The sequence below is a fragment of the Mustela nivalis genome (genome assembly GCF_964662115.1).
Source record: "Mustela nivalis genome assembly, chromosome: 16".
Classification (NCBI taxonomy): Eukaryota; Metazoa; Chordata; class Mammalia; order Carnivora; family Mustelidae; genus Mustela; species Mustela nivalis.
In genome coordinates, this window is record NC_139035.1 from 17,948,877 (window position 1) to 17,972,832 (window position 23,956).

The following is a 23,956-nucleotide window of genomic DNA, read 5'->3' on the forward strand; positions in this document are numbered from 1 at the left end:
ACAAATGTTCTTTAGATACTAATACCAAATAGATTGCTTGACAGTAGTTTCACATGCCCACCCAAGGGGCGCGTGTGCGCATTTTGGTGGTAGGAAGCAGTTTGAGGTAGTGGAATGCAGTGAGGGGAGGGTCCTTCTAGAGAGTGAGATTAACTCTGCATTCCTCCAAAACTCCTGGGGGGAAGAATTGGATGACAAGCTCTTAAAAATTATTAAGTCTTAGAGGATTCTGAGCCAGTTTTCCCACAGCAGAATATGAGTACATCTGTCCTTCAGTCTTCTTGGTCTCCAGTTTTTCTTTTGAAAAATTTACAGCTTTCAGATAAAAATGTCTGTGTTCTTGAAAAACAAATCCCATCACATACGATTTCTACAGCAATGACACTTTGCCATAGGAAGCCATATGGGGAAGTGGTAAGTACATGTACCCCAGAACCTTCAAAATAGCCTTCAAAAGGCTGGCTCTCACAATTACAAGTTGGGCGACCAGTTTGATCATCCGTACAATAAAAACAGAAATGCGCTTAGCTCCTTCCATACAGGGCTGAGGTAAGAAATAAATGAGAGAATACGTATACTGAGCCTGGCACTCAGCAAGACCTTAGGAAATCAGGCTGCCACGATAATATCATGGGATCAGCACTCTCCACATGGCTTCACTTCCAGCAAAGCTACTCAGGGCCGTCGAGTGATGGACTCAGCACTAGGACAGGGGTAGCAAACTATGCGGCTGGACCAAACCCTGCCTGATACCTACTTCCGTATGGCCAGAGAGCTAAGCATATTTTTTACATTTTTAAACGAATGGCTGGGCAAAAATATCCAAAGAAGAGTAATATTTTACAGCGTGTGAGAAGTATATGAAATTCACATTTCAATCTCCATATGGTTTTCTGCGACACAGTCATGCTCATTCATTCATAGATCTTCTATAGCTGCTTAGGCATATGAACAAGGCCTGAAATACTTAACCATCTGCAGAAAAAGTTGGTAAACCCTGCATTCGAGGATCAGTTGTCCAATTCCAGCCATCCTTCCCACTTCCCAAACAGAGAAACTACCTCCCCCTCTTCACCCAAAACATGCCCACCAGCGCACACATAACACCATTTGGCTCACTCACCGTGATGTTGTTAACACCAGCTGGCCTACACTTTGAAAAGTGTAAGAAGGGACTGGCTGTAAGGCATTACTGTTATTTTCTGAGCTAGCACTTGGGGGTGGTGCCATTCCAGTTGCCCCTGAAAAAACCTCAATGTGTTCTTTGTTCTCCCGGCCCTTGATCTTTCACTCTCGTTACTATTTCTCAGGGCCTGCTGTGTCCATTTGCACTTGCTCAGCTGGGAAAAATATGAGTTGGGCTTTGTGTGCACCTTTAATCAGTTTACTGAAAACAGCTCAAAAACAAAACAAGGACAAAGCATTAAAACACACACGTTGAGTACTTACTACACCGGGACTCTGCAGATTACAGTGAAGCGTCAGGAAAGGCCCTGGGAGAAGAGGACGCAAAGAGTGAGGGAAAGAGTTAGAAACCTGCGGTGACTGCGATAATCGAGGTAGGTCCAAGGCACAGAGGGAGCAAAAAGAATGATTTATTCTGTTGGGGCACTGAAGACAGCAGGCATCAGGAGACGCCCCTGGGAGCAGACAGCCTTGAAGAGTGGAGGAGAGTTTGTTAGGTGTGAAGAGAAGGTGAAGCCATGAGGAACGGGAGAACAGCAAGGGCCAAAGCAGAGGTAGGCACCATGGGAATGTCCTTGTGGAGGAGGAATGTGGGCCAGACCCTTGACAAGTAAGCTGGGACTCGACTGTGGATGGCCCTGTGAACAACACTGGGGGGGTGACACATTATTCTAGAGGTGATGAGGAGCCTTCAGGGACCTCATAGACTTCAAAGAAGGGAGAGAGGTTATCAAATGTGTGCTTTAAAAATGATCATTGCTAACTGTAAAGAAGGATACACCAGAACAGAGAAATCCTTAGTTGAAAACAAGTCAAGGGTGATGTAGCGGGAAGACAGATCTTGGCTACAGAGTTAATAGGACTTCATGACCTTGAGCTCTTAGGTTAGTGAGCTCAGTTGGTTTTCCATGAGCACCAGAAAGAAGCTGCTGGGTTTGCAGAAAGGGAGTCCTTGAAGAGATGAGCAGGAGGAGTTTCAGTAGGATAGTGGGGACACAAGCATAGTCCCCTGGTTTCAGGAGTTAGTGCATCTGAAGAAGTAGGAGCAAGGAGCATAGAGTGCACTTTCAAGAAGTGACATTTTTGTAACTCTTCCTCCCCCTTCTCTTCCTTCTTCTTCCTCACCTTCTCCTTCTCTTCCCCCTCCCTCTCCTTCTTACTCTGGTTCTCCTCCTCCCTCTCCTCCTTCTCCCCCTCCCTTTCCCTCTCCTTCTCCCCCTTCTTCTCCTTCTCCCCCTCCCTCTCCCTCTCCTTCTCCCCCTCCTCCCTCTTGCTCACCTCCTCCTCCTCCTTCTCCTTGTCTGTCTTCTCCCTTTCAAAAATCAATTGTCTGTCCTGGAAAATACCTCTGCTTTCCAATTCATTAACCTGAACACTATGTTCTAGAAATAGACTGATTGGGTTTTTACAGCTCTCCAAGGTGACATTTACCCTTTTACAGAATTTCAAGTGGGTCTTTTGGGAACCCATTATTTGAGGAATCCTTGCTTTTTTTTTCTTAAAAAAAAAAAAAAAGTATTTCTTGATAAAATCAACAAAAAGGACCAAAAGTTCTTGCTGTGGAGGCAAGCCTTGCAGCATGGATTCCTCAGTTAAGGTGTCTACCATGAATCCACACAAGAAGTCAGCCCTCCTCTCCATCTAGGATACAGAAACCAGGAATCAGCAAGTAAGGGAAAGGTGGCTGGCAATGCTCTTAAGCTTTGCATCTCACACCAAGTTCCCTTTTTCACTCTAGTCTGAGACCGAGAAAGACTAGCGAACTTAGGGTAGTAATGATGAAAGCTAGTTGGAAGGCAAGCAGGCAGGGACAAGGGGCCCCCACCCTCAATAGGAAACTACCCTTAAAAAGATTTTATACCACCCTGGGGAGCCTGAGTGGCTCAGTGGGTTAAGCCTCTGCCTTCTGCTCAGTCATGATCTCAGGGTCCTGGGATGGAGCCCTGCATCGGGCTCTCTGCTCAGCAGGGAACCTGCTTCCTTCTGCCTCTCTGCCTACTTGTGATCTCTCTTTCTCTGTGAAATAAATAAATAAAAATTTTTAAAAAGATTTTATACTACCCTGGAAGGAGACCTCCACCCTTTCCCACGGACAGATAGATGACAAAAAGCTGATTGGATGACAGTTCCAGATAAAAACAGATTGGATGACAGTTAACCAGATAAAAACAGCCCACTCATAACGCCATTAAAAACCTCTAGACTTGGAAACTCCAGTGGTCACCCTCCCGAGTCCCCTTCCTCCTGGGGAGCTTGTACTATCACTTCGCTATTGTTCGATAAAACTTGCTTTGCTGCCCACCAGTCTGTCTAATCTACCTCTTCATTCTTCCAAGTGACATGACCAAAAACCATGGGCACCAAAGGAGAAAAAATCCAGGAACAGTAAGGGACCAGCCCCCTGGAGAGCTGCATTCTAGCTCCGGCTCCACTTCTTATCCATGGGTCCTACCAAAAGGAGACAGTTGTCCCTATTCCAGTTCAGTTTCCTTAAAATATAAATAATGATCAATGTATTTGCTTAATAAAATATTAATGGCTTCATCTTACCCTAGGATAAAGTCCAGCATCCTTAATAAGGCAAACAGAGCCTTGCGCATCGAACACTCCTAGATGTCTCCTCAAAACTCTTGCCTGACCCACTGGATTGTTTTCTCCTTCCAAAGCAACATGTAGCTCTCTATTCTTGCAGCTTTGGAATGTATAACCCCCTGTCCAAAGGGCCACCATGGTCCCACTTTATCTGGCAACCTTAAACTCATCTTTTTTTTTTTTAATATAATTTTTTATTTTTTATAAACATATATTTTTATCCCCAGGGGTACAGGTCTGTGAATCACCAGGTTTACACACTTCACAGCACTCACCAAAACACATACCCTCCCCAATGTCCATAATACCACCCCCTTCTCCCAAACCCCCTCCCCCCAGCAACCCTCAGTTTGTTTTGTGAGATTAAGAGTCACTTATGGTTTGTCTCCCTCCCAATCCCATCTTGTTTCATTGATTCTTCTCCTACCCACTTAAGCCCCCATGTTGCATCACCACTTCCTCATATCAGGGAGATCATATGATAGTTGTCTTTCTCCGCTTGACTTATTTCGCTAAGCATGATACGCTCTAGTTCCATCCATGTTGTCGCAAATGGCAAGATTTCATTTCTTTTGATGGCTGCATAGTATTCCATTGTGTATATATACCACATCTTCTTGATCCATTCATCTGTTGATGGACATCTAGGTTCTTTCCATAGTTTGGCTATTGTGGACATTGCTGCTATAAACATTCGAGTACACGTCTTAAACTCATCTTAAGTCAGATGTCAGATGCTCCAGAGAACTCTTTGACATTCCCTAAGCTAGGTTAGACCACTTAGATCAGACTCTATGGCCCCTTCTTAGCATTCCGTACCCACACCTGCTTAAGATCAGCTTCTCCTACTAGAATATTAAGCCCTCAAGAACAGATCCACAATACACGGAAAAGCTCTTTGAAAGGTATAATATAAGATCCAAATATTTGGAATATTTTCTGCAGAAAAATGTAAAATGGATGTAAATCAAATCAATATTCCTGAAAAAAAACCTCAAATATTCTACATAGGATAGGCTTTATAATCAAGAACAATACTATTGTCATTGTCAAACGCACCTCCAACAAGAAGGGATCCAGAAGTCCCCTGATATTCCTGCAGACAATGTCAAAATAAATCAAGTGGGTGAACATTGGGATGACTGAATAAGCTGCATTCTTCAAGCACACAAATGTAAGCAAAATAATACTTTTTCAACTTCTACTGTCAATGAATGATAAAAATTACAACCCAAATATTCTATTAACTAACATTTTTCCCCTTAACTTTTTATTGAAGTAACTTCTAAATCTTTGAGTGACACTAGATCAATCTTTACAAATATATCCAACCATAAAGCTACTACCCACATCAAGCTATATCAATGTTATCTGCACCCCAGTAGTTTCCTTCTGCCCCTTTATAGTCAACCCCACCCCCACCAGATAACCAGTATCCCAACCTCTTTCATCACGGACCTTGTTCTTGAACTTCATTTATATACAGTCATACATGTTGTTCGCCTTTCTGACTATTTTTACTCATTTATGTGGGTGTGATTCAGATATGTTTTTGCATGCAGTAATAGTCTGGTCTTTTTTCATTAGTGTATAGTATTCCATTTAATATATATGCTACAGGGTAGCTACTGGGTAGCTCAGTTGGTTAAGAGTCTGCCTTTGGATCAGGTCATGATCTCAGGATCCTGGGATCATTGAGCCCTGGGTCAGGCTCCCCACTCAGAAGTGAGTCTGCTTCTCCCTCTCCCTCTGACCCTCATGCTCATTCACTCTCTCAAATAATAAGTAAAATCTTAAAAAAAAAAAAAAAAGAATATATATGCTACATGTATTTATCCATTCTAATATTGAAAGACATGGGGATTATTTCCAATTTTGAGCTATGATGACTAAAAATGCAGTGAGTACTTTTGTGTTTTGGTCCTCATTCTACACCTTTCTGTTGTGTGTTAAGTCACAGGGTAAGCATTTGTTAGTGTTAGTAGATATTACCCAAAAGTTTTCCCATGTGATTGTGTGAATTTACTGTGTTAATGTACACATCCACAAGCAAGGTATAAGAGTTCCACACACCCCACATCCTCTCTAACATTCGGTTTTGTACGTTTTTGTTGGATTTATTTATTGTAGCTTTTCCAGTAGAGAGGTACCTCCTTACAGTTCCCATTTATTTTTCCTGATGAGTAATGATGCTGAGCATTTGTTCATGGTATATTAGCCCTTCTGGACATTCTCTTTTGTAATGAAGCTTACAGAAGAAGACGATAGAATATTGCCATGACCTTGGAATAGCAAAGACTTTTTAAAGAGAACACAAAAAAGATGATCCATAAAGTAGAAGGGTGATAACATAGACCTCCTGAAAATTTAAATATTCTGCTCATCAAAGGATGCAATAAAAAGAAAAAAAAAACAAGCTTCTGGGTGAGAAAATATAATTATAATCATAGCCAGAATTATTAAAGAAATTTTGGAAATCAGCAAGAAAAAAAAACAGGTAACTCACTGCAAAAGTGAGCAAAAGTCTTGAACTAAATCTTTTTTATGGTGAAATATTATAAACATTGAAATGTTTTTAACTGCACTTTTTTGTGTGTGTGATTATAGGCTATAATGAAGACGGTTCAAAGTGATTTCATTGTTTTATATCTTGCATGCTCTTTTACATAAATAAAATCACAAATCAGGATTTAAACAATTCTTTAGCCGCCACAGTTAATTTGGAAGATAGAGTCACAGTAAATAGTTTATCTAGTCCAGCTCCTCACCCACCCTGAGCCCTTATCTGATGAATGAACTACCTATTCTCCGACTTCAACTGCTCAACAAAAACAGGAGTGACCCTCCCTCTGCCTTAACCGGATCAGGTGGATGACTCCTCTCAGATAAAGCTTTCTAAGCCTCCAGGCCCTTACAGGAAATATGCAACCTCATCTTTCTTAATCTCTCCTGGGACTGTCTCAAAAAGTCAGTTTCCCAAAAAAAAAAAAAAAAAAAAAGTCAGTTTCCCCAGCCCAAGCTATGTATACCCTCCTCTTCTCCCCAGACTACCACTACTATGATCATATTCTTTGAAAATCTTTGAAGATCCCAGGAGTGGGCAGAAGAGGCAGGAAGAGCAGGAAGCCACCTCTGCAAGGGGCAAGGGAGATGGACAAGTGGGAAAGACTAGGGCAGGTGCTAATGCTCTCAGATCTATAAAAATAACATCTTCCTGCAGTCCCTTGAGGCCTGGATAATGGCCCAGGGCTGAGAAATCTCTAGATGTAAATGCAAATATTTTTTTCCCTTTCTTTTCATCTTAATTTTTTTTAAGATTTTTATTTATTTATTTGACAGAGAGAGATCACAAGTAGGCAGAGAGGCAGCAGAGAGAGAGGGGGAAGCAGGCTGCCCGCTGAGCAGAGAGCCCGGATGTGGGGCTCAATCCCAGGACCCTGGGATCATGACCTGAGCCGAAGGCAGAGGCTTAACCCACTGAACCACCCAGGCACCCCCCCCCTTTCTTCTCATCTTAATTTTTAAAAGGAGAAAAGAATTCAGATAGAGGATCTGAAGTGGCAAAGCCAACAATGAAAGAAGAGGAAAGATAGAGAACCAAATATCTATTAAATGACCTCCAAATGCCAGGTAGTATACTAAATATTGAATAAATCACTGCCCTCAAGGCATTAAGAGTGTAGTATGGATGAGCAATAGTAATAGGCAGAATAATAACAGTGACATTTATTTAGTGTTTACAGTATGCAAGGCATTGTAGATGACATTTTAACCTGTATTTTAACATATGTTTTGATATAGAATTATAAAACAATATATTCTAATATGTAATATATTTATGTTATAATATATTCTTAACATTTTAATACCTTTAATCTTCATAGCCCATTTAAGAGGTAGAGATTTTTTTCACTCCCTTTTATAGATGAGTAAACTGAGGTATCAGAGGTTAAGTAACTTGCCTAAGGTCAAGTAGTAAGGGCTCTGACCTGAAGTCAAGTAGGTCAAGTAGGAAGAAGCCAGGCTAGGATTGACCCTAACTGCCAATTAAAGGGTAGTAGTAACATGTGCATAGATAGCAAAGTGTATATAAAGGTTGCTGGGAAAATGAAAGAGAGGCCTTTAGCCTAGCCTGAAGGAATCAGGCAAGGCTTCCTGGAGGAGGTGGTACATGTGCCATTCTGAAGAGCAGGTAGATTTTCGAACAATATGGTTGTAGTGGTGATATGGGGGGAAGAGGAGTTTTCGTGTACCTTGGCGGGGGGAATCCAGTTTTCTGAGACAGTCCCAGGCAGATTAGGGCAAGAATTTCAGGCAGGAATTTCAGGACCTGGAAAGACAAGAGGCATGGGACCGTAGACCATGCAGCTTGGGAGCCTAGTTACAGGTGGGAGACAGAGCCAAAGGGGGTGGGCAGGACCCTCCCAGAAAGCATTTTGCTTGCCAGCAAAGGAGCCTGAACAATTGGGCTTTATCCTAAAGGCAATGAGGACTGCAGGAGAATCTCATTAAGGAGGGAAGGGAGGTCAGTCCAGTTTGGATGGTATTAGAGATGATTTGCAGAGAGAAGAAGGGAAATGGGTTAGGAGGCTCTGGGGAGCCAGGGGAAAGGATTATTACGGAGATAAAACTCCTCTGACCTCGCCTCAGAGCGGCGCACCACCCAGAGGTAGTAGTTTCCTCTAACAGGCAAGACCCAGCCCACCACCAGCTGTGGCTAAGATGGCTTCCTCCTACTTCCTGCCCCAGCAAACAGATGCCCCACGTTTCCCCTTCCCACCCAACCCACCACATCCAGGCTTCCCCACCAAGCACTACAGTAAGAGATCTGCGAGGTAAGGATGTTTTAGCACGGTGCACATGCAGCGGGGCGCATGGCAAAGGACCTGTGTATGACGCGGGCTGTCGAGTCAGGGATCCTGGGAGTGAATTTCGGCTCAACTGTACCAGATACGGAGCCTCTCAGTTACTTGCTGTAGCACGTGAGTAATAACACAGGGCGCAGGAAAGCACTAGGAGGGATCTTGTAGGTCAAGTGTGTACTTCGTTCAGCGTAGCGCTTAGGGCTCTTGTCATCATACAGACCCCTTATGATGGGGTCCCACCTCCCACTCCAGGTTCACCTCCCCTGGCCTTGCACTCTACACCCCACCGGTATCGCTCTGCTTATGTTTTCTCAGGCAATTTGGCTTCAAGTACTCGTGCCTTTTATAGGCTATTCTCAATGCCAAATATAATACCATACCTTTCTCGCCTGTGATGGGGATTCCATTCCCATTGTCTTTCAAAAGGGATGGTACCTAAACCTGGCAAATACAGCCATCGTGGCATTCTTATTAGAGCAAAAGGCTGTATATGCTTCCTCTAATTATCTTTGTAAATAGGTATGTTTTGATATATAATATGTAATATATGATAATATATTCTAATATATAACGTATATGTTGTAATATATATGTATTTTTTAAGATTTTATTGATTTATTTGTGAGAGAGAGTGAGCACAAGCAAGGGGAGCTGCAGGCAAAGGGAGAGGCAGACCCCCCACTGAGAAGGGAGCCCATACCAGGACCTGGGCACCATGACCCAAGCCAAGGGCAGATGCTTAACCAACTGAGCCACCCAGGCATCCCTGAAATATATTTTTTATATCCTTAATCTTCATAGCACATCTATAACATAGATGTTATTAAATAAATAGTTCCTTTGTCTACCAGGTAAAACCAGAACTAAGCTAAACTCAAACTTTTGGACTCAAAAAGCATAGATAATGCATCTATTAAAGCTTTGTACACTCACTCTTGGTTTTTGACACACAGATGGATAAACAAATTCAGTTGTAAATTTAAACAAGTTTATTTGTGAATTTGCTGGTTGGTGCCCATAACGGACCAAAAACTTCAATAGAAGGGTAAGTTCTGAAGCTACCAGGAAGACCATGTCCAGTCACATCAAGGAAGACTTTCCTCAGATTCTGGCTCACAGTCAGTCCCTCTACTGTGCTTTCTCTACATCCTGCATCTTGTATGCTCTTCCACTCTTGTACTCAGCCTCTGATGATGTCCTACACTATATTCTCTGATTGTTTACCTGTCTCTAAGTGCCCAGTGCCTTGTCTATATCGTTCCTCTAGCACATGGCCCAGGGCTTGAGATCTGGTAAGGGATCTCTGTATCTCCACTGAATGAATACTACATCAGAGGGCTTAAATCTAAATAGCCCATAGGTTCTTGGTAATGCCAGGCCCCAAGACAGGGATAATAAAAGAACTGGGTTAGGGGTTGAGTTCATCCAGTGGAATTCTAGCAGACAGTTTAAGACATATAGCTAAAGGTCGAACGAGAGAGAAGAGCCTGATATGGTTTTAAGAGCCCAGTCCTTGTCTATATGGTAGCCGAAGCTATGATCTTAGTTATTGATGCCTAAGACTTGTGAATAGAGTGAGAAATGGAAGAAGCCAAGGACTCTCAAGGAACATCCATTTCAAAGTCCAGCCAAAAGATGTGAAGATTCAAAGACCAGCAGCTAGAAAATGCAGGAGGATAACCAAGGAAGAAAGGTATCCAAAAAGCCAAGGGAAGGCAGAAATTCAAGAGATGTCGACCCTCAGATGCATGTGGATATGGATTTGGCAAAATGGAGGCCACTGGGGCATTTAGTGAAGCCATTTCCGCAAGAAATCAGAGGGACGGAGTGTGGGGACTGCAGATTGTTGCAGAGAAGGGATGAAAGGAAAAAGTGGGGATGCACCCACCATTATTCAAATGAAGCACTTTCTTCTTTTAAGGCAGTATCTGTCATCGCTCAGAGGATAGTCACAGCTTTAGAAGTCCATAGAGAGAGCAACCTCACTCTGTCTTTGCTTCTGGAAGATCAGTGTATTCATTTTTCAGTGTGATGTCTCTCGGCTTCCCTACAACTCAGAGTAGACCTCAGTCGGTACAGATGCCGAACGGTAGCTGAGCCTCGGGAAGCATCTTCTCAAAGCCTTCATGGAGGGATGGTGCCCAAATCCTACTTTCAGACCCTCTCACGGGACCCTGAAAAAAAAAAAAAAAGGCAGGGCACACACACCTTCCACCGACTGGGTGAGGGAGAGGTGTTAGGCCTCATGGATTTCTACAACTTAATGGTCTCTCCGAGTAGATAGGGGCTGAACCCAAAACATACAAATAATTTGCTACAGCCTGGTTTCTGAGATTGGAAACTTTCCAAATACGCATGCCATCCACCTATGGTTAGATTATAAGATTCTCGGAAAGAATGAACATCCCCAAAGTACTAAACATACAGTAAGAACTTACTAGACAATAAAATGTTTAGATACAGGAATACCCTTAGAGATCTCTAGCTCCACTCTATCACATTATGGTGTCACGGCTTTCTTGTTGACTTATCAGTCTCCTTCATTTGACTATGGACTCCTCTGGGGCAGAGTTCCTGACTTACTCTTTTTTTTTTTTTTTTCCTTTCGTGGGTTGGAGGATACTACCCAACACTAAGCCTGACCATTAAAGGTATTCAATAGGGACGCCGGGGTGGCTCAGGGGATTAAAGCCTCTGCCTTCGGCTCAGGTCATGATCCCAGGGTTCTGGGATCGAGCCCTGCATCGGGATCTCTGCTCCTCAGGGAGCCTGCTTCCTCCTCTTTCTTTGCCTGCCTCTCTGTCTACTTGTGATCTCTGTCTGTCAAATAAATAAAATCTTTAAAAAAAAAAAAAAAGGCATTCAATAAATGTTTGATACATAAATAAATGCACACATAAAATCTCAACACAAGATGTGAAAGAGGCAGTGAGTAGTCCTTCTCCCCAAATCTGGGATTAAAGGTCACTTCCTCAAAGAGGACTTTCTTGGTCACTGGCATTCACTGACTGCTTCACAGAACTTCTCAGTTTACATTTGCTTTGTTTACTTTTGTTATTATTCAAGTATAATTAACATACGGTGTTGTGTTAGTTTCAGGTCCACCATATAGTGATTGAACAATCCCATCCATTTCTCAGTGCTCGTCATGGTAAGTGTCCTCTGAATTCCTCTCACCTGTCTCACCCATCTCCCCACCCACCTCCCCCCATGGTAATCATCAGTTTCTCCTCTACAGCTCAGAGTCTCTTTTTTGGGTTGTTTCTCTTTTTTCCTTTGTTTCTTAAAGTCCACATGAGTGAAATCATATGGTGTTTGTCTTTCTCTGACTAAATTATTTCACTTAGCATTATACCCTCTATATCCATTTAGGGTGTTATCAATGGCAAGGTCTCATTCATTGTTACGACTGAGTGATACTCCACTGTGTATATATATCACATCTTCTTAATCCATACATCCATCCAGGGACACTGGGGCTGCTTCCATATTTTGGCTCTTGTAAAAATGCTACAATAAACACAGGGGTGCATGTATCTTTTTGAATCGTGTTTTCATTTTCTTCAGGTAAATACCATCTAATCCAGTAATTCCAGTTCTGCTTTGTTTACTTTTCAACTGTCTGCTCTTCAACTAGAATGTAAGTTTCAAGAAGTTGGAGATCTTCTGTATCTTGCCCAATGTTGTACTCGATGCATAGTGCTAGCAAAGGCCTAACACAGAGTAGGTCCCCAGTATTTGTGGAATGAATGAATGAGTAAGTGGAGCCAGAAGAAAGCCAGGCTAAAATAGAAGACTCAGGTCTGTGCAGGGAGCGGGAGCAAGTCTTGGGCCAACTCCACCTGCCCTGGGGGCATTTATAGTCTCAGAACAAAGCAGCTTCTAGCCCTATTTCATTTCGTCCCATTATCCAAGAAATAGGGGTAGAGCTTCTGGCTTCCAATCTTATTTTAACTCTCTCTACTCTAGTAAATTTTGTCAGATTAAATTGTGACACAAGCTCCCCAGGATTATTCAGATAAACCCAGCTAATGAGTTAGCTAGGAGTTTTTACTCTTCCCTAACTTGAAGTTTTAACCCCTTTCTGTCTCCAGAAGTCCCTAAAAGGAGAGCTGGGGAAAAAAAAAAAAATCATTAAGGTTTTTCCAAACCCCTGGGTTCTGTCCTTTCCCTACCCCACTTTGACTCTCCAAAGTCTGCAATTCCTCCCACCACACAAGCAGAAAGGTGGGAGCTGGTGAACGAGAAGACTTCCTCACCAGCAGGGCTCACAGGTTATGGGAGGGTCACACCCATGTTATGGGAGAGTCACACCCAGATTGATGGAGATGGGTTCCAGCGACCTTTTGTCTTGTTTACTTGATTTATTGCCTGTGTCAAGGGGGTTCTGGGAGATGGGGAGAATTGCTTATGTCACTGCCCCAGCCTGGAGGAAGACCTCTGACTGCTGAAACTTGCTGACTCCATCCTGCCACCTTCCTGGTTTACCTATTCCCTCGCTATCCGTGCTCAGCTTGCTGCTAGGGGCTGGATGGCTTGGGGGGGCTTCTTCTGTTGATGTTGCTGGTACTGAGTTTTGCTTTGTCTTTCTCCTAATGTAGAACAACAAATAGAACAAGAAAATGAAGAACACTTGACAATCCCAGAAGCCACTCGTCTTTGATAAATTTCAAAGAGAAAGTGGAAGAAAATAAACAATCACTCTGTAAAGAAATATTTGATGTACACTGAATAGAGTAATGGTGATGTAGATTAGTACTGGCCAATAGGAATATAATGTGAGCCATGCATGTAATTTAGAAATGTTAGTAACCACACTAAAAAACTAAAAACATCAAAAAATGTGATTAATTTTAGAATATATTTTATTTAACTTAATATACCCAAAATATTATCCTTGCAACATGCAATCGGTATGAATGCATCAATATGACATTTTCATACTGAGTCTTCAAAATCTGGTGTGTATCTTATACTTGAAGCCCATCTCCATTCAGCTACATATCAAGTTGTCAACAGCCATGTGTGGGTCTCGTGGCTGCTACATGGGACAGTGCAGATCTAGACGGAAATGTCTCTTGTCCTTCTGTGAGTGGGAAGATTAGAAAATAAGGAAAGAGCTAATAAAGACAGTGACTTTAGATTATGATAAATGTTAGCAATAATGGTGATGAGCTAACAACTAAGGAACAGGGATGGGAGGTGTTGCTACTTAGATAAAGAAGTCAGGCACCTGGGTGGCTCAGTTGTTGAGCGTCTGCCTTCAGCTCAGGTCATGATCCCAGAGTCTTGGGATCAAGCCCCACCTCCTGCTCCCTGCTTGGCAGGAAGCCTGCTTCTCCCTCTCCTACTCCCCCCTATCTGTGTTCCCTCTCTTGCTGTGCATCTCTCTGTCAAAAAATTGAATAAATTTTTTAAAAGAAAAAAAAAAAAAAAGAAAGAAACCATCTGGGGCCTCTCACAGAAGGAGCCTTCAAGTGCATTCCTGTAACCTAAAAATGGACCAGCCAGGTGACGTGCACAGGAGCAATCCAGGCAAAGAGAACAGTAGGAACAGAGGCCCAAAGGCATCCAAATGCTTGGCTGGGAATATTCTCCAGCATGGCCAGGAAACAAAGATCACAGAAGTGGGTGCTATGGGAAGACTTAAGGGGTGGGCAGAACCAAAGCACGTGGGGCTTGCAGGCGTTGGTACAGAACTTGATGTAATTCCAGGAACAACAGAGAGCTAGCTGATGAAGGGATTCAAGCAGGGACGTGCTGTGAGCCAGCGGGCAGTCGTGGACGAGTTCTCCCCCTTCTGCCTGGAGAGTGACTAAGAAAGCAACAAGAGCAGATGCACAAAAACTCCGCAGAGGAGGTTATCCGGTGGACCAGGTGAGGAAGGTAGAGGCTTGGCTGGGGTGTGACAGTAAAGGCAAGCAGGTGTGAGGAGCTTGAGGACACATGTTGGAGGTGGAGCTGATGGACTTGCTCACAGACTGGTTGGGGGGGTGAGAAGGAGAGAAAACATCCAGAAGGTCACCTACAATTTTGACTTGAACACATGGCTTGCTCCCCCCTTCTCCGCCCTGAGCCCCAGCTTCTGGAATGTCTGGTGTCCCTGAGACGTAAGCCAGAAAACCAGCTTTCCCAGGCATTGGACTGGAATCTGTCTCCAGGGTTTCAAGCCCGCAGATGCGCCCCTCCTCTGCGTCTGCTTACGCTTCTGTCCTCCTCAAACCTGTAAAGAAATTTAGAGCTCCTGTGCCACGACCACATTCCTGTGTAGACTGTGCCTATGTACCTGGGCCCAAGAAGTGCTGTGAAGGCGACCCTATTTAAATCCCCCATAGCAATGGGCAGGGGAGCCACGCCTGAACTGGCGTGTGAATTTGTCCCTTTGACTGGAGAAAGGGTAGAAATGTATTCTAGGGGTGAGTGTCAACCAACGAAGCATTCAAAAGGAGGAGTCAGAAAAGCAGGCCTTCTGTGCACTGCGCTAAAAAACAGCTATAATAACAAAAGGTACTGGTCTAGTTTAAGACATCAATAAGATCCTAAGGCATGAATTTCCTAACAGCACTTCCTTATTTACTCTAGGCAAATGTTGAGGCTTAGTACCCTTGATACAAAGACCAGATTGTATATGAAATTCACATAAACATGTAAGCCTTGTAGTGGCTTGAAAACAAAGGGAGGGTTTAACTGGGCATGGGTGGGGGCAAGGGGGGAGGGGGTCTGGGAGCTGGGGTACCAAGCAGAATATACAAAAAGGGTGAATGGACCATGGTGAACGCCAGTCCCCTACCCTTTGTCCCTGCTGCCTGGGCCAGGGGAATAGGAGCAACAACTATACAAAATAGAACTAACAGCATTTTTGCTGCCTCGAAATAGGATGGCATTTCCCAAGAGAACCGAATGTGAGGCCTAAGGGGGCCTGAGCTTAAATCCTGGAATTGACTGAGTCACAATAATTATGAAGGAAGAATCTCCTGTTCGGCCTGGCTTCCAGACTCTCCCTGCATAAGACACTCCCCTCCGCTCCCCCAGGCACCAGTGCTGCACAGACTTTCGAGATGGGAGGACACTGTCCCTAATGTGTTTCACTCTGTGCCATGATACCTTCTCCACCGTGGGCATAAACCTTGGAGCTGGCTTTCCAGAAATAGTCTATAAGTAGTTCCTGGGGAAGGAAGCCTGACTTTCTCTCCACCTCAGTCCTGATTCCTTTTCTGACACTTGTCCATGCTTTCATTGGGGTCTGAGGAGGGCAATGTTGTGAGAAGTGACCCCAAAGGCTAATTCACTGCTAAGACAGAATACCATGACCTGAAGCCCGTCCCCCAAGAGACTCTCACCTCCCCCACCAGATCCAAGATATGAATGGATGGGAGGGAGAAATAGAGTGAAAAATGAAGTTGGAAGAAGGGTAATGGAAGAGAGAAGCTATTGGCTGAGTCCAAACCGACAGGCCCCTTTGGACAGTCAACAGGACTTTAGATCCTGACCTGGTAACCTTAACTGTACACCATGATTCATCTTTCATAATTCACCCTCCAAGTGATATCCATAACTCTGCCCAATAGCTTCTCCCCACCCTATGTACTTGTGTTTTCTTTTATTTTATTATTTTAAGATTATTTATTTATTTATTTGACAGGCAGAAATCACAAGTAGGCCGAGAGGCAGGCAGAGAGAGAGGGGGAAGCAGGCTCCCTGCTGAGCAGAGAGACTGTTGCAGGGCTCAATCCCAGCACGCTGGGATCCTGAACGCAGAGGCTTTAACCCACTGAGCCACCCAGGCGCCCCAACTTGTGTTTTATTTTCGCTTCAAAGTGTTACAGCCATGCACTCGTGTTTAGTTGGCAGAATCTGTCTTTCTCCAGATCAGAACTAGCCTTTGAGTCAGTGGTGTGACACTTCCCCTAGAATTCGTAAGGACTGAAAATTCTAATCAACTGACCCCACAGCATTCTGATAATAGTGTGTGCACATGTATGTGTAATTTGAGCAAGGTGCTGGACTTAATCTAGTGCCTGGAGAGCAGAGATGCAAAAATCAGATGTCCTAGATTCAAATTTCAACTTTGCCATTGAGTTGTGAGTCTTTCAACAGGTCCCCTTCTTCCTACTGCCCACCTCCTTAGGTGAATTTAGGACAACTCCAAGTCAAAAATAGCAACGATTCTAGTCTAACAATGTTACATTGTTCTGGGGCTTTATTAAGGATTGAAAATGGGACAGGGGGGTGCTTTAAATCACTTGCATTTTTTAACAATAGAGGTGCACATATAAAAATCCACTCAGCAATTAATAAAAACCTGATCTGAGATAAAATGCTGAACAATATCCTCATTATGAGAATCCACAGATTTCTAAAATTTGCCAGCACTTCTTGGTCGTTTGTGTTTCTGGGGCTTTCGGATCATTTATTCTTGCTCAGGCAGCCGCAGTAATCAGGAGGGCGATTCTGTAAGGGGAAAGTACGTTGCTGATCCTGCCCAAACAGACTTTCTTTCATTTCTAGAGCCCTGGAATTATCCCCCCTGCCTGGGAGCCAGGGAAGAATGAAGGGTTAATCTAATCAGTCTGGCTACAGAAAGCAGCCCTAATCAAGGGAATGAGGGTCGGAGGACTTAGGGACTTACCTACAAGCTTTCAAACTACAACTAAGAAGTTAAATGGAGTCTGTTTCTGGAGGGGTTTGACTTTCCCGGGACAAGAAAGGTCAAAAATAAAGTCTAGAGAAAAATTCAGTCAAGTCCAGTTAAATCAGTAGTTCTTGTTTTTTTTTTTTTTCCTCTTAGTCTGTCATAAGGTGTTATTTCATGTGTTACTATTTGCTTATTTATTATTTGCGTCTCTATCATGTAAATGCCATGGAGGTAGGGATCATATTTCTATTATATTCTCTGGACTGAGTACTTCACAGACAGTAAGCACTTACAAAATATTTGCTGATTGAATAAATCGTGAATACTTAGCTTTTTTTTTAATCCTGAACTTCATTTAAAAATTGGGTAAAAGTTGAGGCACCTGGATGGCTTTGTGGTTTAAGCATCTGCCTCTGGCTCAGGTCATGATCTCAGGGTCCTGGGGGTGAGCCCAAGGTTGGACTCCCTGCTCAGTGTGGAGGGAGTCTCCATCTCCCTCTGCCCCTCCCCTCATTCACGCTCTCCCTCCCTCCCTCTCTCTCTCAAATAAATAAATTAAATCTTTTTTTTTAAATTGGGTACAAGATATAACTCCTCCCTCCACAAAATATATACTTATATATTTTTATTTTATGTTGATATTTATAAATTTATATTTTATTTATAAATATTTGTAAACTATTTGTATTTTATATTTTATATATTTATATATACATATAACTCTTCTCTTATACATATATAATATGTGTCTATACACATGCATATGTATATAGATATAGATACAGATAAATTGAATCTTCCCATATAGACTCCAGTTTCCAAAGGATATTCCTGCTTCACCTGTGACACTTAGTATCCCTCCACAGCACATAAACAAAAGGTCTAATGTCACACATTCTCCAGAGGAGTTCTTCTGGAAAGAACCAAGATTGAGATTAGGGTCTTCTGATTCCCAGGCTAAGACATCTGAACTTGGCCCTTGGAGATGTCTGAAGGATTCTGGGGCACCTCAGGACACATGTCCAGTATAACGAGATCCTGAGTGAAAGGGAACAGGAAAAAAAAAAGTCCTAAATTTGTGACTCAGAAAACTTGAATTGAAACCCAGCTCTTGCCTTTCTAGCTGTAGTTTCTCCTAACCAGGTGCTGGACCTCTCTGCGCCTATTAGTTTTTTCTCACGTGAATTCAGAGGTCAGACCTAGGCCCAAAGTCCTATAATAATAGTAATTTGTGAACCAGGCCAATGATGCAACTGGCAGGACTTGAATGCAGTAGGACGTTGCTGTGTTGTTCAAATATCTGTCTCACAGAGGTGTTCCCTCATTTTAAGAAGAAAAGAACAGGGTCGCCTGGGCAGCTCAGTTGGTTGAGGGTCCAACTCTTGGTCTCAGCTCTGGTCAGGATGTCATGGGTGGTGGGACTGAGCCCCACAGCTGGGCTCCATGCTCATCCGGGAGTCTGAAGAGGCTCTCCCTCTGCCCCTCCCCCCACTTGTGCTTGTGCTCTCTCTCTCTCAAATAAATAAGTCTTTTTAAAAAAATGGAAAGAACACAGTTTATGGTAAAACAAGAGATTCAAAGCAAGATACCAGGAATAACTCTGGACTGTCTTAAGTCTTGTGAGATACTGAGCAGCCATCTGGGTGGTGGTGGGATCTCCTTCTGAATGTGTTCGGGCATGATGGCCGATAGCTCTCTGATGAGTGCTTCACAGAATTGCCAGGAAAGGAGATCTCCAGTCAGGTTGCCTCCAAAATCCAGCCACTCTTTTGATTCTAGGAAAAACCCTGGGCTTCTCTTTGCCACAAATAAGATCTTTAATGCAAAGCTTCTGACAATTTATTCTAATGGAACAGAATATTTGTTTCCTTGAGGTATTTTTCTTCTTGTCAGTTTGGTACAAAAAAGCATGAAAGAGAAAAGCCTGGGTGGCTCATTCGGTTAAGTGTCCAATTCTTGATCTCAGCTCAGGTCTTGATCTCACAGTCATGAGTTCGCGCCATGCATCAGTTTCCATGCTGGGTGTGGAGTCTACTTTAAAAAAAAAAAAAAAAAAAAAAAAAGCCTGAATGAAAGCAGCATTCATTGAGCTTCTACCTGGCAGTCTTTCCACTTACTATCTTATTGGATCCTACAGCAACACTGCAAGGCACGTTTTCCCTACCAATTCTACAGATAAAGAAATTCAAAGAGTGGGGCACCTGGGTGGCTCAGTAATTAGGTGTCTGCCTTTGGCTCAGGTCATGATCCCAGGGTCCTAGGTTCAAGCCCCACATTGGGCTCCCCGCTCAGTGGAGAGCCTGCTTCTCCCTCTCCCTCTGCGGACTGCTCTGCCTGCTTGTGCTCTCTCTTCCTCTAATAAATAAATAAAATCTTTTTAAAAAAATAAAGAAAGAAACGAAGAAAGGAAGGAAGGAAGGAAAAGAAACTCAGAGAAAGAAACGAACTTGCTGTCACACAGCTGGGAAACAGAACTAAAGTCTAGGTCTGTCTGGCTTGGAGATTCTTTCCACAATACCTGGCTGCCAGAGGAAGGAGCTAAGTGTTGGTTGGGCACCGAGGGGGTTCCGGGCTTCCGGGAGTTCTCTAGACAAAGCATAGTTTACTTTGCTTGCTAAGGGGCAATGTACGTTCTGTGTCTGGGGCCTCCTCTGCTTAATCTTTTCCTAAGTTACTATCTCTGAGTATCTTCCTTAAAACAATGAACTAAACCCCAGTACATAGTTGGAATTCAAACAGACATCTGAAAAAACAAGGAGACAATGAACTTGTGAAGAGATGCTCAACTTCCTTAGAAATCAGGGAATTGGAGTTGGGGTAAATTGGAAGGGGAGGTGAATCATGAGAGACTATGGACTCTGAAAAATAATCTGAGGGGTTTGAAGGGGTGGGGTGGGTGGGAGGTCGGGGTACCAGGTGGTGGGTATAGAGGGCACGGATTGCATGGAGCACTGGGTGTGGTGAAAAAATAATGAATACTGTTTTTCTGAAAATAAATAAATTAATTAAAAAAAAAGAATTCTTATAACTTAATATGGAAAAAATTGACTTGCATTAAGTTAAAACCAAGGAGATAAACAAGTAATTATAAAAGAAGAAATACAAAGGGTCAATAAATATATATAAATAAGTAAATTTAATTGTATAAATTAAGAATTAGAAATATTAGAAATAAGCTACTACATTTTTCATATAAATGCCTGAAAAAATTAGTCCCTAAAATTGTCAAAGGTATAGAAAAGGGTACTTTCACATGTTCCTTTTGGGATTGTAAACTGCTATAATTATATTTATAATGAAGTGGAAGCCAGCTAAATGTCCAATAGGGGGATAGTAAAATACTTTATAGCAGATTGAGATATAACCACTGAAAATCCTTTTTTGAAATAATATAATATAATCAGAAATATTTTATTTCTAAATTATCAGGTATACTAATTTATATACTTAAAATTAAATTAATGACCACAAACCAAAAAAGATATTGTATCAGCTGTCATATAACAGACCTGGAGTTCCAGATAAAGGTGTGATGTTCGTTATCATTGGGGTTCTGAAACTTCTTGCCTGTAAAATAATACTGTCAATAAGCTAATATCTCTGGTTCTTACATTATTTACATTTAAATAATTCTATAATATAACTGTCAAAATACCTCTTTTTACAAATAAAAATAAAGTTTAGAATATTTAAAAAAAAAAAAAGAAATCAGGGAATTGCAAATTGAGATCGTAGTGAGAGCGGAGTTCATACCCACTACAAAAGCAGTAATTAAAAAAAGTCTGCCACTACCCCGTGGGCAGTGAGGTTACTGAACACAGCAAACTCATGTACAGAATAATATTTGTACCATCATTTCGGAAAACAGTGGGCCTTATCTTGCAATGCTGAACATTCCTATAACCTTTGACTCAGCAATTGTTGCATATATCCTTCTGTGTGTATCAACCATTTAATAGTAAAAATATCTTAAAATAAACAATTGAGTTAGACATAGACATTGAGGAACCATGGCACTAAAGGGGTTCATAGCAGCCTTAGATGAAGAGGCTCCCAGGAGGGAGAGGTCAACCAAGGAACAGAACAACAGGTGACCTCCAAAGGGACTGAACTCACCAACTTGGTCTCATTCATTAGGAATGTGGAGGTCAGATAAGATACAGAATGTCCACAAAATTTGAATTTTAGATCAAAGAAAGAATAGCTTTTTAGTGTTAAGTAGGTTCCATGCAATCTTTGGGACATACTTATACTAAAATTATTTAAACTAAAAAATTATGAATCCATCTGAAATTCAAAAATACTTGGTACTCTTTATTTTTATTGGCTGAATATGGCAACCCTAATAATGAACCTCTTCTTATTTGTAAGGGAAATGTCTTTTGACCCATCAATCAAAACCAGTTATTCGACATATAAGAGAACCATTTCATAACAGTAGGAGTTTCAGAATGGGCCTAGAATAGTACTGTTAAGAGTTTGAAGTATAAAATCAGGCAGACCTAGTCCTGAGCCCTAGCTCTGCCCTTTGCTGACTGTGGTCTAGAATAAATTATTCCTCTTCTCCTTGTGTTATTCCTCATTCAGGTTTCTACAAGTATTACATGGGGTGACCTACATGGCAGGTTCTCAGCACCGTGCTAGACACACCATGATGTGCCCTCAGTAATATGAATCGCACTTGTCCATACCCTGAGGTTCCTTTAAAACTAAACACTAGAATAAACTGATAGCATCTTGGTGGCCAGGACACCATCTTCATTTCTGGGATATTTAGGACAAAATCAGAGGCAAGAATCCCATCCCTTTGCCTCCTACCCCACAAATTCACTCATTGTCGGAGAGCCAGACCACAGGAGAAGGGACCAGATGACCTCGAAAGTCCTCCCAGCACTAGCACTTGGTGGCCATTATGTCCTTAGCAATCTCATGTTCCTGATGACCACCGTCTTTATAACTGTGAGTGAGGGAAGTCAAGTTGGGTTCTAACCAGTGTGAGTTGGTCCAGTCATGGGGACGCACTCTGAGACTGTGAACCACATATTTGCACCCTTACTCTGGGAAATGTGATTTCCTTTGCTTTCTCATTCCCATTCATAGATCAAGTCCTTATCCTGGATCCAAAGAACACATACGTGATTCCGTGAAGATGGGGCCAAGATTCAGAGATTTCAGAGACCCCAACAGCAACACACCATCACCTACAGAATTCCCTGTGTCTCTCCATGTCGCTTTCCTTGCTGTTGTCCTCACTGTGTCTATACTTCAGACTTTCTCTTTCTGCGTGTGTGTGTCTATCCCTATAAACTACACTAAGATTATGTTTATTAGCATAGCACAGGTATAAGTAACAGTTTCTGTCATTACATGTTAACTCTGAGAACGTGGTTTATAAATAATTGATACTTGATAATATTGCCAATCATAAAAATGTCCCTGGAATGGAATATCCCTGTGTCACAAGAATGAGGAACAAAGTATCTGGAACAAACATTGTCATGCTCTGCTTCAGCAGCTCCATAGCCATCAAATGACATGAAACGATGAAGAGGGAGATTGCCCTTATAGGAGGAACGAGACGGGTAGGTTTTGTTTCAGTGGCAGACCCTGAATTACGCGATGGCCGTCCTTCGTAGGAGACAACTTCTCACAGCACGACTGAGGCCCAGAATTTACACCTGGCCATCAGCCCCTGAGTTGCACGGAGTGACAGAGGGCTTCAAGTGGTGTCTGAATCCTGATATGCCTCCCTGAGCCTGTGGTATTCCACAGCCTGCTCAGTTTCCCTCTTTCCATCATCCAAGTCTCAGACAGTCTAATTTTGGCAAACTAATTGTGATTCGGCGCTCAGAAAAGCATCAAGCATATTTTCAGTATCTTTAGTTTTAGGATAAGCCGCCTTTCTCAGCAGGGCTGCTCACTTCATCCCTACCTCAACCCAGAAGTATGACCAAGGTGGCCAAGTCCTCACCAAGATACTGATGGATGGGTCCTGCTAGAGGTCCCCAAAAGTGTCATGTCATGCTGTGCTTCAGAGAGAGCTCCAGCAGAGCTCATGAAACCACATAATAAATACCACTCCAGCTTCCAGCATGAAGGGCTAGTGGTTAAGAGTCCTGAGCTGGAGCCTCCGCTTTGGGCCACCATCTTCTCTGAGGAGGTGGGTCAGGACAATCCCTAAAGTCACTCCTTGTTCTGACATTCTGTGATACACACTGTCGTGGGGAAGAGTGCTCTCCCCTTAATGCCGGGTGCAGACTCTGATGGCTCCCCACTGTTACCTCCTCAAAGGAGCGACATTTTGTTGTCCTTTCCCTTTTTGTTAAAAAAAAAAAAAAAAGGGAAAGGAAAGAAAAGAAAAGAAGGACAGAGGAAGGAAGGAAGGAGGGAGGAGGAAGAAAGTCTTTTGAAAACAGATAAAATTAAAACCACACAACAAAACCACGCTTTTTAGAGTGGCTTGGTAGTTGGGCATGGGGGAGAGAGTGGCCGCTCTGCGAGACAGGGGCTTTGTAAGTGGCACCCATCCCAGGACCATGAGTCTTTGACCTCACTTAGTTATCAGATCCAACTTGTTTATTCAAAGTGAAATGTGGGGCCCAGACAACTTGCCAGGTGGCATCAGAGGTCGCCAATGGATCAGGAGATAAGGTACCACATCCTTCCCGGCTCCTGTGCC

At 42.7% G+C, this 23,956-nt stretch overlaps 1 protein-coding gene and 1 long non-coding RNA gene across 3 annotated transcripts in view; one reads left to right on the forward strand and one right to left on the reverse strand.

The window, feature by feature from the left end:
• Nucleotides 1-1,432: 1,432 nt before the first annotated feature.
• LOC309849876 lies at nt 1,433-13,356 on the forward strand. Of its 2 annotated transcripts, none has more exons than XR_014303971.1 (4): nt 1,433-1,559; nt 11,736-11,793; nt 12,210-12,282; nt 13,244-13,356. It is a non-coding gene; the product is annotated as an uncharacterized lncRNA (long non-coding RNA). The 2 variants fall into 2 exon arrangements; XR_014303972.1 differs by having other exon boundaries at nt 1,496-1,739.
• Nucleotides 13,357-17,899: 4,543 nt separating this feature from the next.
• LOC309849875 (uncharacterized protein) overlaps nt 17,900-23,956 on the reverse strand; it is a 36,579-nt gene continuing 30,522 nt past the window's right edge. Inside the window, exons 3-5 of the mRNA XM_082702865.1 lie at nt 20,787-20,844; nt 18,867-19,311; nt 17,900-18,315 (exon numbers count right to left, since the gene is read on the reverse strand). Of these exons, the coding sequence (XP_082558991.1) occupies nt 19,211-19,311; nt 20,787-20,844 (159 nt within the window). The 3' untranslated portion in view covers nt 17,900-18,315; nt 18,867-19,210. The remainder of the gene's footprint in view (nt 18,316-18,866; nt 19,312-20,786; nt 20,845-23,956) is intronic.